Source organism: Lycorma delicatula, chromosome 2 (genome assembly GCF_047948215.1).
Source record: "Lycorma delicatula isolate Av1 chromosome 2, ASM4794821v1, whole genome shotgun sequence".
NCBI lineage: Eukaryota > Metazoa > Arthropoda > Insecta > Hemiptera > Fulgoridae > Lycorma > Lycorma delicatula.
In genome coordinates, this window is record NC_134456.1 from 151442046 (window position 1) to 151459111 (window position 17066).

Below are 17066 nucleotides of genomic sequence, written 5' to 3' on the forward strand. Positions count from 1 at the left end.
AAAAGATTTTCACGTCCTTCACCATCCGCTGCCATCTACTCGTTTATGTCATCATCGACTGCTTCTTCACAACTGGGAGTTTTATATACAAGCTCAAGTAGATGTGCTTCATTGTTCTGATTTGAACTTTCTACAAAGCTGAGGGTCGGCCACATTTTTTTCCAAGATTTTCTTAAGTACTGCTCAGATACAGCATCCCATTATTCAGATACCCAATAAGCAACATCCTTATGTTCACCTGTTTTATTTTCTGAAATAAAAAATCTGAACTCATATCGTCTTAAGAATTCCTTAAGAATTTTTTTCTATATGCAAGCTTTAAAGTTTGCAAGACAACCTGATCCAAAGATTGTAATAAAGGTGTAACATTAGGTGGTAGGAAGACTGCCTTGATTTTACCACAAGTTAGTAAACCCACATTGGGGTGAGATGGAGCACTGTCTATTAACAGAATTGCTGTTGCTGGTACATCATTTTATTTGTTAAAATGTTTTATTGCAGGAACAAATTGGTTTTGAAATCATTCCTTAAAAAGATTTCTATTCATTCAAGTCTTCTTTTGGTTCTTATAATATACTGGAAAAGTCTTCATACTGATGTTTTTCAATGCTCAAGGCTTTGTAGATTTTCCAATCATCATTAACGGTAGCTTGTGATTTCCTGCAGCATTACTACAAGCCATCAATATAACATCCTCCTTGCTGATTTTAAAGCTCAGAGCATGGGCTTCTTCTTTAGATGCCAGACTTTTTGTTTGCAATGGCTTGAAGTTCAAGCCAGTTTCATCAGCATTGTTGGAAGAGAATATTTTTCCCGTAATAATAAATCAGCAAACTTTATCTGGAACTCCTTTGTCACAATATGATCTACTGACAGCTGTTTTCCTTTGATAGTTAACTCACAAATCCTGTGACATTTCTTCCCCTGTTTAACCACCAGATGCCTGCTGTAAATGAATTGTCACCATTTATCAATTTATTGAGATAAATAGTCTTCTCTTGAATAAGAGGTCCGCTTAAGGGCGTGCCTTTTTCTCTCTCCTATGTAAACCACAGAAACAGGGCTTCATCAACTATTCATATTATGATGATCTTGATGTATGTTGGCCTTCAAGAAATTTTTTTGAAGAAGATGCACAGAATTGTTCAATTTTTGTATGGTTTTTCTTCCAATCACTAACTGTGGCTTTACCTACACTGAACTCCATGAACAATTTTATCACACTCTCACCATATCTTAACAATTCAAAACGTCTAGCTTATCTTTAAGTGTACATGTAGTATGCTTCTGTTTGCTAGCCACTGTACCAGTCTCATTACAAATACAGTATGTATAGTACTCTTGTAAAGATTAACTTCAAATTTAGTAGCATTCAGCTAATAAATGCTACTACACAACAAATAACAAATTTACTTAACACTAAGGTACGTCCAAACTGACACAATTATAGCAGAGAACCGAGTAGTGATACATTGGAAAATATCAGTTGAGAAGGCAAACTGTTTTCTCAGAAAAAAGGCAAGAATGTTTTACTTCAGTATAAACTGTTCTAAATCATTCAATGTACTGTATGTACATATTATTTTAATATAATGTAATGTAGAAATAAAAGAGATACTGAACTGTATTATAAAAATTGCATATTATGTACAGTAGTTTACCTCTAATTTGCTTTATATTGTGAGGTAAACAAGGAAAAAGTAATTAGAAAAAAAATACTACTACTTAAAAACGGTCATAAACTGTCAAATGTTGTGATAAAATGATATATGGTATCACTATGGTACAGTATGACAAACAAAAGCGACTCACCACTCTATCACTGACCTTGTGCTGTGTGCATGCTCAAGGTCAGTGACACTAGTGAACTCGTTTCATCAGAATTGAATGATTTTTGCTTCTGCTGCATAACTGCAATAAATTCTGTTAATCTGAAAATTTCACAATCCAAACAGGGCTTGGTCCCAATTGGTTTGGATCAGTCAGACTGTACTGTATATGTAAACCTATAATTAATGTCATACAAGTAATTAAAATACTAAAGTTTTAAAAGTGTCTAGTGGTACAGTTTCTTATTACTTGGTACTTATAAAAAGCTCATATCATGTGAAATTATCATCACAATTTCAGTATGAATAACTGCTGACATAATACTTGATTATTTTTCTGGTAAGACAGATGACTCCCTTTATTTGATCCTCCAGGATAAACAATCAATACAATGCTATCATTATAATAAACAAAAGTAAAAGATAGTTTGTTTGCTTTCTTTTTATATTGTACATAATTTTATAAGTTACACAAATCAAAAAAAAAAATTTTTTTATTTTTAATGTTTAAATCTTTTTTACACATGACATTTTATTTTTTGAACAGTATTATTACAAAATCTTATAACATGTTAGTTCAATTTTAACAAATTGTTTTAAACTGTATTTAGTAACTGTTTTTGTCCATGGCAGGACCATGTGAAGTTTTTTTTTTTAACTAATTAAGTGGTACCATATAATTATTAACTCCTGTTAATAAAGTTGGTTTAGTTTTTTCCAATTTACAGATTTCATTTTTTATTTAATACTGTACTATAAGAAAATGATAGTGGTTTTACAGAAAATGTAACTGATTAAAAAAACTAAATGAGATATATATATATAAGAGTATACCATAAGTTATAATATAAAGATTAAAACAATCAGTAAAATCAGCAGCTCTAATAGTAGGTGAAACAAAAGAAAAAGGTAGAAGGTGGAACAAAAAGCTATGAAACTGTAATACATTAACATGGAACTGCAGCCTAATAGGATAGATTGATTATATATTATAAATAAAAATAGTAATAACAATAATAATAAATAAAAAGAAAACTACAGCAAAAAAATTGTTTCAAAATAAACAAAAATTACAATGTTTTTAAAAATAAATAAGCTAAAACTTCTTTCTAATTAAAATTTGGTTAAACATATACCCTAAGTCAATAAAATCTGTAATTACACTAATTGATTATTTTTTAATTTTGATTTATTAACAAGGTAATGTTCTGGGAAATTAAGAAGTAATTTATACATGTTTAATATATATTCTGGAACATTTTTTTTCTGATTCAGTAACCAGAGAGCTCTTAATTTAAACATTTCTTCAAAGTATATTGGTTGGTTTACTTGGCATTTATCCCACCACCACCTCATTCGATCACCCTAAAGCATAAGACCGAATGTCTGTGCCACAAACAGCTACTGAGCCACGAAACAGTTTAGCAACCAGTGTCCTAACTAGCTCCTAGAGCTAACCTAAAAGCATGAGCAGAATAAGCATGATACCATACATCACTCGCTTGTGTGTTCCACCGCCCACTTGTCATATATCACTAAAATGGGTACGTGCATCCTGTCAACTACTAAAACGTATATCACTATCAATAATTAATTTATCTTGTCAAAGATAGCAATTCGCTGCCACACCTAGGCCGCTGAATGCCAGTAAGTACCTGTCCAACTGGTAGATTTTAAAACAAGGTTGGACTGTATGTTCAGACGAGATTGGACAATGCCTTGTTGCTTGTTGAATAACAGTTTAATGAATTGTCATCTTGAAAGATAATGAAATGAATTGTAACATAACATATAACTTGACATATAAAAATAAAAAGCCTAGATGTAGTAACAACATTACTAATACCTGTGATCGGCATTAAAACAGGTTTGATTTGAAGCCCAATTTTAGCGGCAAACCTTTCAGTACAAAATGAAATCATCGAAGTGGAATCAAGACCCTGGCTTGGATGAAATTACTTTTTTTTATCTTTTACATTAACTAAAGTTGTTGCAAGTAAAACAGACTTGTTAGGTTCTGATTTCAAAGTACAATATGAATTATTAGCCAAAGGAGCTTGATTCGGCTTAGAAGATTTAATTGCAGCGTTTTATCTAAATGAATTAGCGTATGATGCTTCTGTGAGCATTTTTTACATTTACGATTTCTTTGACACCTTTTCACAATATGCCATTTATTTAAATAATTAAGACATAATTTTTCCTTTCATTAACATTATAACTTAAAACCGTATTACATCGATACAATGGATGGTTGCTAGTTTTACATAATGTACAAATAAAATTATTGGAATTATTTACATAAAATACATTTTTACTAGAACTAGGTTATGAATAATCATATTTTTTGCCGCTAAAAAAACCTACATTAGACGCTGTACCTTTTGATTACATTGAATGGTGTCAGTGAATTCAAGTAGTTTGCGCTTACATTCTAAGAAAGAAATGAGTTATTCTAACTTTGGAAATTCATTATTTTCCAATGTTTTTTCCCAGTCTCTTAAAGTATTTAAATTTAAGTTTTGAGTAATTAACTGTATTATAATAAATTCTAAATAGTCAATATTCAGATTCTTCAATGCATTAATATTTGAATTAACCTGGTAAATGAATTTAGATAAATTTTCAGAATTTTCCTTTTTAAATGGTTTTAAATTAATAATTTCTAAAGCATGTTTAGATGCTATTAGCCTTTTGTTATCATAACAAGCTTTAAGTAGTTCTATTGCAGTTTCATAATTTTCAGACGTTACTGATAAATTTTTTAATACGTCAAGAGGATTGCCTCTTAAGAAATTTGTAAGGTAATACAATTTTTCAACATTAGAAAATTCGTCTCGGTTATGAACTAAACTATTAAAAAGATCAAAGAATTTATGCCAAGCCTTCACATTACCGTGAAAGGGCTCAATTTGTATAGGTTTTAAAGAATTTGGATTAGGTTTGTTAATCACTTTAGTTAGATCAGTTACCTCTGAAATTTTGAAACAATTTTCTAATTTTTTATGGTTTAACTTAAGTATATCAAGGTCAACTTAACTTCAAGGTCTTATCAGTCGTATCTTTTGATTTCAATTTGATTTCAGATTGAACATCAAAAAATAGTTTTTCTTATTCTAACAACTTATCAAACTTAATGGAAAATAGATCGTTATCGCCTGAATTAAGATCAAAGCTTTCAATGAATGTTTTTAATTTGGCTATACTATTCTTCATAGTGCCTCATTTTTTAATTAAATCCTTGAATACCATTTTTATTGGAATCATATACAAAATAATATTAAATTTGAATGAAACAAGTTATTATAAAATAAGGTTAAAAGATAAATGTCATATACAATAACATTGTTAAAGTATAGCTTATGCATAAAGTAGAAAGAACTGGCTTGGTTGTAAATATGATACGATATTGCTAATATCTGCTGTTTGCAGGTCAGCGAACAACAGAAAGATTGCCTGAGATATGTGCGCATGTTTTGTACAGAACAATAAAGTGAAACTTGTCCAAACTGGAATCAAGGGTTGGTTTCTTATACTTGGCTAGCTTCATAGATACAATTTTAACTGTATTATAAAACATTGAAATATTTAACTATTGAAATATTCATGAACTTGAATGTTTTACTCATGTTAATTTTTTAATTGCACTTTTAACATACACCTTAATTTTTTGATACACTTTTTATAAATAAATTATAAATACAGTGTTTTTGACTTGGTTTGAACATATTGAAACTCACGGATGAATGCTGTAGAGCGGCTAAATCCGTGTCGTTAATACAGCAACTTGACGATGAAATATAGGTTAAAAGATGCAGTAGTCGATCCAGTAGGTACGGTGACTTGACCATCTGGTTCTTGAATGTGAAAACGAATGACCATAAAGAGATGTGGTAGATCCGTCGACTTAACTATCCGGCTATCCACTTGATATATCTGGCCCGGAGGACCATGAAGAGATGGTAGATTTTAGAGCGAGGTTGGACTGTATGTTCAAAGGTGATGAATGAAGACAACGCCTTGTTGCTTGTTGAATAATGGTTTAATGAATTGTCGTATTGATAATTAATGAAATAAATTGTAACATAACGTATAACTTGATATATAAAAATAAAAAATATAAGATTAAATAAAACATTAAAGCTAACGTTTATCCAAACAAAGAATGGAGTCCACCCGGACTAAGAGTAGGACGTGACTACCTTGGATCAGGATTCTAGCGTCGAATACTAGTACGAGCGGAAATCTCCGGTAAGCGCTAGCTCCCACTAGATCGCAGCACTGGACGGCTTGACGTGGAACAGAACACCAACATTAAAGCACTTGAAGCCTTAATCTGGCAACCATATCTCTCAGTTAGCTTCCTACAGCAGCACGGGGTAGGAGTCTTTTCTCTTAGGTAAACTACTGATGTCAGTTGAACAAATCAACCACATCACGGAACTCCCACATAGTCTGAAAATGCGGCTCTCACCACATTGATTCACCGCTTGTGAATGGCCAATTTTCCCCTTGACCTCTAAGTTCCAGGGTGGCCTGGGTTCTGGCCACCCCAAGAGCTGGGCAATCGAACATCATGTGTTCGTTCAATTGGACCTCCCCGTTGATGCACAGCTCATCAGCTGCCAGGTGGAACCGAAATAAATATTGATTTAAATTTACATGGTTGGAGAGCATTCAGGCTCCCATTGCCCTTAAAAACGAATGAGAGGTATACCACCCCCCAGATCCTGTATAAATCTATACAAGGACCTTCCCTTAGTCGTGGTGTGCCATTCTTGCTGCCATGCTTCCATCGCAAGGCTGTAAAGCCTCCTCTGCAGGTGGGAGATGGGCAACTGTTTGAAATTTAGAACCGGTGCATTGAGATCAGCTCTGGTACAGACCTGGCTCGAAACCGCATCCCAAATACCTCAGCCTCCCTGCCTCTTCGCAATTTTCACATGGCTGCCTGAACTTTCACCACTATATCAATTGGTGATATAGTGGTGAATACAATGGTAGCCTTTCCCAATACAATGGTAGCCTTGTAGGAGATTGTTTTAAAAACACCAGTGCATACAATTAAAGCTCTGTGCTGGGTAATCCTTAAATTTTGAATAAGTGCTCGATTTCTTTCCAACCTATGCGCCCAAACAGATGCCACATAAGAGGTCATACTCCAAAGTATACATTTTTATAATCAAATTTCTTTTGTTAGATGATCAATTTTTAATAAAAGCCTCAACAGAAAAAAAATAACCTGTTTCATCTAGCAACAAATAGGTCATGTATTTTTATACAATGAGTCATATATTGACTGAAAAAGAAAGTGCCCTGTTTGCAATTACAATATAAATGATACAGTTCAACACCTTATTTTTCAATGCAATTTGTTAAAACTAGGTGTTTTATAATATAAAGATGTATGTGGAAAATATAATTTTGGTTTGTGATTCCAGTAGTACTAGTTGATTGCATTACTGACTAATTTGATAAGTTGATTGCATTACTGACTAACTTTCATTCCTCTGCAATTAATGACATAAAAAGGTCTGTAAATAAATTAATGGGAATGGTTCAGAAAAATGTTTTATTTACAATCCAATTATATATAAATTCTTCAAAATAGTTCCCTTAGGAAGCCAAGCAATGCTTCAAATGGTTTTCCCACTCTTCATACCAGTGTTGGAACTCAGAAATCTGAATATCCTTCAGAGGTTGGTTACATTTTTTTATGTTTTCTACTGTTCCTAAACCTTTGAGGTGTTTTTTTAAAACCTGAAGCAGGATAAAGTCGCACGTACTCAAATAAGGTGAATAAGGTGGTTGAGGAATTACAAAAATGTTTTGCTTAGCCAAAAACTCATTAATTGAGAGTGCAATGTGACATGGTGCATTGTCATGATGCAGCATCATGAATTAAATCAAAACCATGCTAATTTGTTTCTTTAATAGAAATGGCATTGTCCATAAGGAGTTTTTGCCTCTAGGTCAGACTGTGTAAATCAAATGTTTACAGAGAAATTCTTGAAAGTCTGCGGAAAAGAGTTTCCCACGTGAGACCAACCATCAAAGAGAACTGGATGCTGTATCATGATAATGCACCTTGTCACATTGCACTCTCAATTAATGAGTTTTTGGCCAAGAAAAACATTCCTATAGTTCCTCATCCACCTTATTTACCTGACTTGAGTCCCTGCGACCTTTTCCTGTTCCCGACTTTAAAAGCACACCTCAAAGACAACATTTTGGAACAGCAGAAAACATTTAAAAAATTTAACTGACCATCTGAAGGATATTTCGGTTTCTGAGTTCCAAAACTGGTATGAAGAGAAAACTGTTTGAAGCGTTACATGGCTTCCCAAGGGAAGTATTTCAAAGGCGATGTGAGTTCATGTATAATTGGATTGTAAATAAAAAGTTTTTCTGAACCAGTCTCATTACTTTATTTACACACCTCATATATACATTTTTATGTAAGGTTTTCAAAATACACAAAACTCTTTGTAATGAAGGATGACAATGATTTTTTTTTTTTTTTTGAGCATAAAAAACATATATACATATTAATGAATTTGTATTTAATTTTTAATATATTATTTATTATTAGGTATAAAAATAAACAGTATTAGTAAATACAGTATATTAAACAGTGAATCCATCTATAGTTATTCTACATTTTTTGGTAGTATACTGGTTAAAATTGGTTATTTTATGAAATAAATTGTAAATTGCTAACATTGTACAATATTTTTATCAGTATAGATATCTTTGTAAAAATATTATAATATTTGTATATATCTACTTGTTTTACAATAGTAATTTCTTTATAACAGATTGTTAAGCTATTTTTTAAAATAAATCAAATTATAATTATCTTGTAAAACAATGATAATAGTAACTGAGTGAGAGTACTAGATTAATTATTAACAAGAATTGAACGATTGTTAATTTTGAATAATATTACTACTATTTTAAAATTGTTGTCAGTTTATCAATAGAAAATAGAAAATTAGTAAGTAATTAACACAAAAAGTCATTATTTCTTTTATATATCTATTATGCTTATTTTTTTCCCCAATAAACATGTATTTTTTTTAAGTAAGCAACTCAACTTGTATGAGATATTTATTTTAACAAATAAATTGATTAAATAGTTGGTTATTTTAAACATTTAGCTTTAAAAGCAACTAATTATAACAATTATTTAAATGTTAAAAATTATGTTTTGTTTTTAAATCTGATGATCTCAAGAAATGATAGTTGCAAAATGTATTTATTCACAGCTTTAAATAATAATCTTGTAAAACTATATACAAAAATTAAAATTTAAAAATCACTTTTAAGTAATATATACAATCCTTAAACCACTATATTCATTTTATGAAAGCAGCGATCACTTCTTATCTTTAACAGTTATTCATAGGAAAACTCCCCATTCAACCACACCACTTAATTGACTACCTACTACTACAGACGTAATTAATAAAGAGGCTACTGAATTGAAAATGTAGTAAAAAAAAATCAATTTTATCATAAATTAAATAATATTAGATAATAAACTGTTGCTAATAATTAATTATTTACAAATAATTAGTAAAAACTGTTTTTTTGACAGTTTGTTATCAATGTTTAGTCATGTATGATTGGAAGGGAACATCCCCTGTTAAAGTTTTATCTATAAATAACAAAAATCTGAAATAATATGGCTGATACCATGATATAATTTTAATGACATATCAACTTATTACATACCGAATACATACCTCTAAAAGCGTATTAAGATCCTGTTTATCAAGATATGACCTAGTCAGTTCTCTTCCATCAAAATCTAATTCAGCCTTGTAACGTATAAGTGAATTACCAATATCAATACCTTTGACATCATATATCGCTCTAATCATAACATCTGACTCCAACTCGGCATTAATCTTATTAAGATATTCTTCAGGTATTGACCTATAAATGAATAAAAATAAATCATTTGTCATTCCTGTAATTAAAAAATTTAACTGCTTTTATATAAGTACAAGCATCACATCAATCATTCAAATGATATTTCAGCAATTTCTTATGTAGATATCTTTGCTGAATTGAGACCTCAGGGCAGAAAAAGATTATACTGTCCCAGTTAACTAATCAAGAAGCAAATATTTAGTATTGTGATATTTTTTTTACATCCCTTCACACATATATTCTAAATGGTCTTACCATAGCCATAATCACTTGATAACATGTGATGATCTGTTCTTTCTTAAAACCTGTTATTTCTCATAAAGTATGCTTGGGTTATACTAGTGGAACTGTTCAAAAAGATAACAAGCTATAATCACAGAGTACAGAATAAAGCCAACAAAAGGTTGCAACAAACTTTTCTGGCTTTGCTCTTACAGATTTTTATTCAAATACGCCAGAGGGTTTTTAGATCTTAATTACTTTATTTTGGAATATATAGAGTACAAAAAAATAAAAATTAAAAACCTATGAAAAATATCAAAATGTTCAGTAAAAAAATTTGGGTACAATCTCACCCGCTGATAAAATAATATAAACATTACGCAAAATATAATTGAAAAAAAATCATAGTAAAAAATGTTGGATCCCAATGACCAAATGAAGTTTTTATCACCAAAATTATTCTGTATTTATATGGTATAATTACTAAAGAAAAAAATTAAATTTTTAGTAAAAATGTTTCAATCTTATTTGCTTCATTTAGCTATCTCATGTAATATTTTAATAATAGTCACAACTTGGAAAACGGATACAGTATCAGAAATTATTAAAAAAATAAAAATATCTTTTAATTCTTAATTCGGATTTCATAAAACCCTCATTTTACGAAAGATCCCATACTGTTACTTTAATATTAGATATAGTTAGATTTTCAATTTTAAAAACTAAAGTTTTAAAAAATTGGTATTTTAAGTACAGGTCTCACTAAGCATCCTTTTTTTAAGAACTTAAAAATTTATTTATTGAACTAATTATTTACTTCAATTAATTGACTTAATTCAGTCTAATCTTACTTAACAAGTCTGAAAACAAAAATTATAAATCACTAAAATGTCTGACAATTAGACCAAATATGGTGTGAGTGTGTGTGTATATATATACTTGTAGAACTGTTAAAATAGATAACAACCTGTAATTACAGAGTACAGAAAAAAAGCCAGCAAAAGATTGTGCAAAACTTTTGCAAAACTTTTCTAGTTTTGCTCGATAGATTTTTATTTATATATATTGAAAATTAAAATTTAAAAAAAATCTAAAATTTAAAAAAAAATAAAATTTTCTTTTACTGCTAAGATACCTAGAAGTTTACTTATACAAAAATAATGAACCTCATCTCTCACACTTTCAAAACGGTGGCCATGTAAACTTATTAATTGTTAATATCTTTGTAACCACTGGTTTATTTAAATGTTATGTATACAAAAAAAGTTAAGCATTTTATAACAAAGAAAATGACACCTTATTTATTCAATTCCGTTCGTAAATAACAAAGTTATGGCAAAACTTCTTTAAGTGAGTCACTCTAGATTAAAAAACCAGTTTTCATTTCTCCCAAATAAAATTAAATTAACTTGAAATGATCTCAAATGAAATAATTTTATTAATGTATCATGTAACATTAAACAAATTTAATAAAATTTTATTTAGTGGAGAGGCACTGGTCATTAAATGAACAGTTTCTTTTTCAATAAAAATGTATTTAAGAACAATAAATTAACATATCAGATAATAAAGCATTAATAAAAGAAACTACAGTAGCTGTTCTAAATGGCGATCATCATTCAAAATACATGCATCCAGGCACTTTTTCATTGACTGCTGGAATTTTCCAAGATATCAGGTATCTGATAAATCCTCTCAACCCCATTTAAAATTCTTGTCTGCAATTCTTCTATGGTATTCATGGAGGTTTCATACACAAGTGTCTTCAAATGGCCCCATAACAAAAAGTCAAGAGGGTTGAGATTTGAAAAATTGGCATTTGAAAAAGTCAAGAGATCAGGAGACCTTGCAGGACATGTTAGTGGGCCTCCTCAACCAACCCATCTGTTTGTATATGCTTGATTTAGGCGATTTCAAACTTATAATATGTAATAAGCCAGAGCCCTATCCAACACGAACTACATTTGTTGTATATATTTAGTGGCAAATTTTTGAATAAAAGTGGAAGATCAGCTGTAAAGAAATATCTTTCACCACTGAGAGTTTCAGGTAAAAAATAGACAAATAAGTAGTCCCCCAGAATACCAATGGTCTTCTTTAAATACCTTTATTTAAAAAGAAACAAAAAAATAAAAAATAAAAAATTTAAATAAAATTTAATAGTCTGAGAGGGATATAAAGGCAAAATTTAATAAAGTCTGAGAGGGATAAAAAGGTCCCCTTCTTGGATAACAGAATAAAAAAATCTGATGTGGACAATACATGACTTACTTGTACACCTATTAAATTACATATACACATTTTTTTTTAAATGAAAAGGTCATAAAATTTGATTTCATTAATAACTTCTGATATTTTTTCATATTGTTATTACTGAATAATTATTTATTGTAAAAATAATTTTACAATCAGAGGTTAATAATTATTAATAAATCAATATATTTAAATTAAAAAAAAAGTTAAAAAAAAGGAGATGAACTCTGATTTGAACCAATGTGTCATCTCCTTATAAGATTCAAATATTTCATTAATTAAAATTTCATTTGGCTATAACTTTGGAACTTACGAAATACAATTTTTTAGATTCTGGGCTTTTTTGGACACTTCTGGTTCAGTCGATTGCAATCAAAAGGGGAGGTGCACAACTAGATGTTACAACAGTCCTAAATCCAAAATTTCAACATCCTACGACTAATCGTTTTTGAGTATGCGAGATACATATGTACATATGTACAGACATCATGCCAAAACTAGTCAAAATGGATTCAGGGATGGTCAAAATGGATATTTCCACTGAAATCTGAAAACCGAAATTTTTCATGATCACAATGTTTCCTTTATTTCATACAAGGAAGTAAAAATAACATAAAATTCATATAACAATTAAAAGAAAAAACACAACTACATTAAAATAACTTTTCAACACTGGTACAAAATATATACACCACAATATTAAATTTTATGTAGAATATTAGCAAGTCGGAAAAATAACAACATCCAGTCTAAAACTTTCTTACCATTGCCCAGGATTCAACAAATGTTTCAAGGCAATTTAAATGTAGGACAATAGGTCACATAACATATATGCAATCCACAAGGATGTGGGGGCACAGTTAAATGGCAGTCGCACTGTAAACATAGTGGTGTGTTTTCTCCTGACATCAGGTACCAGTGATAAAATTTATATTGTGACAGTTCTCTGGTGGCATGAGAACTTATAATTGACCACATGTTCACACCCTTGGATCCCCGCACTATTTGTTATCCTCAATTTTTTTTTTGTTTTTTGTGGGTAAAAAACAGTTTGACATTATCATTGCCCGGTTATTATCCCCATGGTTGAGAGAATAATACTAATAAATAAAAATTACAATATTCAGGCTTTATAGAAATCTGAAAAAGAAACTAAATTACAAAAGACAGAATAGAAGTAACTATGGTAACTGAAGTACAAATATCTTTAACAACAAAAAACTAATAACTTATTTCTCTTGCCGTAGTGGCAGAAATGTAATAATGATGTAAAAGAATTAATCTTTTTTTTAATGAATATCTTTTTTCACAGTTTCACCCTCCTTGAGGATGAAGAAATAATGAATATTTTAGATTTCTTAACCTTCGGGGGAGCTAGGGGTCTCGATCTACAGCTTAAAATCTTCCCTGGGATAACACAAATGTATCCTACAGATTTGAAAGTAATCGGTCAGAACAATCAGACAAACTTTATACATACATATACAAATATCCCATCTGATTTTGAAAATCGGAAGATTGGTTGCGAAGATACAACAATATTTCCAAATAACTGTTACCTATTAGATAGAGAGTGAACCTGATGCATGCAAAAGTTAGCTTTCAACCTTTTAACAAATACCACACTTGTATTTTGAAAATTGGACGATTGTTTGCAGAGATATTATAAGAGTACCCCACTGCACCTCCCAAACAGCACCTCAGGAACACCCTATTTGTTATCAGTTGATGGTGATGATTGGTCTAGCCTCCTACGAGGTGCTTGCATACCTTAGCATTGTAGCCTCACATGCAGTCTCCACAGGAAGCCCATTATTATTATACAGAAATTATTTACATTAATTTCATACTATTTTATTTGATGTAAACTTTATTTTATTATTTTTGTAGTATTATTCATTCAATTGATTCGAATCATTCAGTTCAAACCCAACCCACAATAGAGTGATAGAAACTCAGAGTTCATTAATACAATTCATTTAAGTTTATGCTTCAACCAGCAAATCTCCACTACTAAATACGAGTTTATAAGAATATGTTTTTTTCTGAGATTTTTCAAAATGAAATATACCCAAAAACCTTTGTCAGTTAGGCCAAGAAACATGGGTAAAAATTTGGTTGCAGTTGATCCGAGTAGTTTTTTTGTTTATCCCAAACAAACAAAAACCCTCTTCCTCTTTATATAATAGTATACATTTAACAAAGCTATTGTACTACAAACCTAAAAAAAATATGTTTTTTGACACTGAAGTTTGTATTTTACATTGGATATCTTAAAAATTACTGGAGTTATAGTTCTGGGAACCTGTCTTATCCTATTTCCCACCTCAAATTACATAAGAAACCACAAACTTTACCACTTAATTTGGGTCAATGAATTGTTGAAGGACAATGTATGGGCCTTCCCATGGAGCCTCAAATCCTGCATATCAACTGTTTCGAGCAGGGCTGGCGTGCTGCCTGACAAACACTTTGTCATTCACCTCAAATGTCAGTTGCTCACTTTCTCTTCTCTGTTGTCTATCAAAGTCTTTTGACAGTAGACATCCTCGTGTGATGTTGCTTTCTCCTATCTTTCCTCAATGGGTTGAAGCCGGGTCTCTTTAACTGTCTCCCAATGAGCAGTTCGCTTGGTGGCATGCTGGTCACGTCGTTGGCCCAATTTCTTAATGCAAACAGCACTTGTGGCACACTCTTATCCCAGGTTAGATGTGTTAGATGTTGGACATCCTGCTTGAGGGCTATTCTCAGTGTTGCTTCACCTCCTCATTACGAAACTTGTGGGATTTTCCCACAGATGGTATACAGGTGTAGTCCAGCGTGCAATGTGTTGGCAGCATAACTTCTTCCACTTCCAGCTTGTGAGAGCAGTTCCATTATCTGTCAGGATGCAGGACAGAGCCGCACCAGCAAAACACTTTCTCTTCCAAACAGTTGAAGATGGTGTCTATGTCAGCTTGAGGAATGGACCTAGTCTCTAACCAGCAGAAAAACAGGTTAGTCACCACAACTAGGAACTTCAAACAGCTGTTCTCAGGGCTACCATAAAATTTTAAGGTACCACGTACCGTCGAAGCCATTCGGCGACAATATATATATATGTATATACAGTTGCTGCCAAGTAATGGCAAGCTTGGAGAGGTGACAATTACTACCCATTGTATAATTCATCATGTTTATGCTACTAAGAGGTGACTAATCATGGTGTGCCAATGTTTCGGAGAATAGTACAGTAATGACGTGCAGGCTGATCATCCATGCTCGCTGTTGTGTGGAGGCTACTGTACATCCCAGCTTTGGCCTGATTTTCAATTTCACAAGAAAGAGGGCATCACGGTAACCATATTTTTTTTGTAAACTATAATTTTTTTAGCTTTGTTGAATTGAAAATATTGTCAGTCTCTTCTTTTAACTATATTTTTCCAAATGCTTCTTTCTTCATCTATTTGTCACAATACCTCTTCAATTGTCACTTTATCCACCCATCTGATTTTTAACATTCTCCTATAGCACCACATTTCAAAAGCTTCTAATCTTTTCTTCTCAGATACTCCGATTGTCCAAGTTTCACTTCCATATAAAGCGACACTCCAAACATATACTTTCAAAAATCTTTTCCTGACATTTAAATTAATTTTTGATGTAAACAAATTATATTTCTTACTGAAGGCACGTTTCGCTTGTGCTATTCGGCATTTTATATCGCTCCTGCTTCGTCCATCTTTAGTAATTCTACTTCCCAAATAACAAAATTCTTCTACCTCCATAATCTTTTCTCCTCCTATTTTCACATTCAGTGGTCCATCTTTGTTATTTCTACTACATTTCATTACTTTTGTTTTGTTCTTGTTTATTTTCATGCGATAGTTCTTGCGTAGGACTTCATCTATGCCGTTCATTGTTTCTTCTAAATCCTTTTTATTCTCAGCTAGAATTACTATATCATCAGCAAATCGTAGCATCTTTATCTTTTCACCTTGTACTGTTACTCCGAATCTAAATTGTTCTTTAACATCATTAACTGCTAGATCCATGTAAGATTAAAAAGTAACGGAGATAGGGAACATCCTTGTCGGACTCCCTTTCTTATTACGGCTTCTTTCTTATATTCTTCAATTATTACTGTTGCTGTTTGGTTCCTGTACATGTTAGCAATTGCTCTTCTATCTCTGTATTTGAACCATAACGTTTTTAAAATGCTGAACATCTTATTCCAAACCACGTTATCGAATGCCTTTTCTAGGTCTATAAACGCCAAGTATGTTGGTTTGTTTTTCTTTAATCTTCCTTCTACTATTAATCTGAGGCCTAAAATTGCTTCCCTTGTCCCTATACTTTTCCTGAAACTAAATTGGTCTTCTCCTAACACTTCTTCCACTCTCCTTTCAATTCTGTATAGAATTCTAGTTAAGATTTTTTATGCATGACTAGTTAAACTAATTGTTCTGTTTTCTTCACATTTATCTGCCCCTGCTTTCTTTGGTATCATGACTATAACACTTTTTTTGAAGTCTGATGGAAATTCCCCTTTTTCATAAATATTACACACCAGTTTGTATAATCTATCAATCGCTTCTTCACCTACACTGCGCAGTAATTCTACAGGTATTCCGTCTATTCCAGGAGCCTTTCTGCCATTTAAATCTTTTAATGCTCTCTTAAATTCAGATCTCAGTATTGTTTCTCCCCTTTCATCCTCTTCGACTTCCTCTTCTTTCTCTATAACACCATTTTCTAATTCACATTCTCCATATAACTCTTCAATATATTCTACCCACTTATTGACTTTTCCTTTTGTACTGTAAATTGGTGTACCATCTTTGT

At 31.4% G+C, this 17066-nt stretch overlaps 1 protein-coding gene across 3 annotated transcripts in view; it reads right to left on the bottom strand.

Moving 5' to 3' along the window:
• Positions 1 to 17066, bottom strand: part of ZnT49B (solute carrier family 30 member 9) — a 138816-nt gene that overhangs the window by 19364 nt on the left and 102386 nt on the right. For all 3 annotated transcript variants that reach the window (XM_075356460.1, XM_075356459.1, XM_075356458.1), the window contains one exon: positions 9578 to 9770. In XM_075356460.1, coding sequence (XP_075212575.1) covers positions 9578 to 9770 — 193 coding nt within the window. The remainder of the gene's footprint in view (positions 1 to 9577; positions 9771 to 17066) is intronic.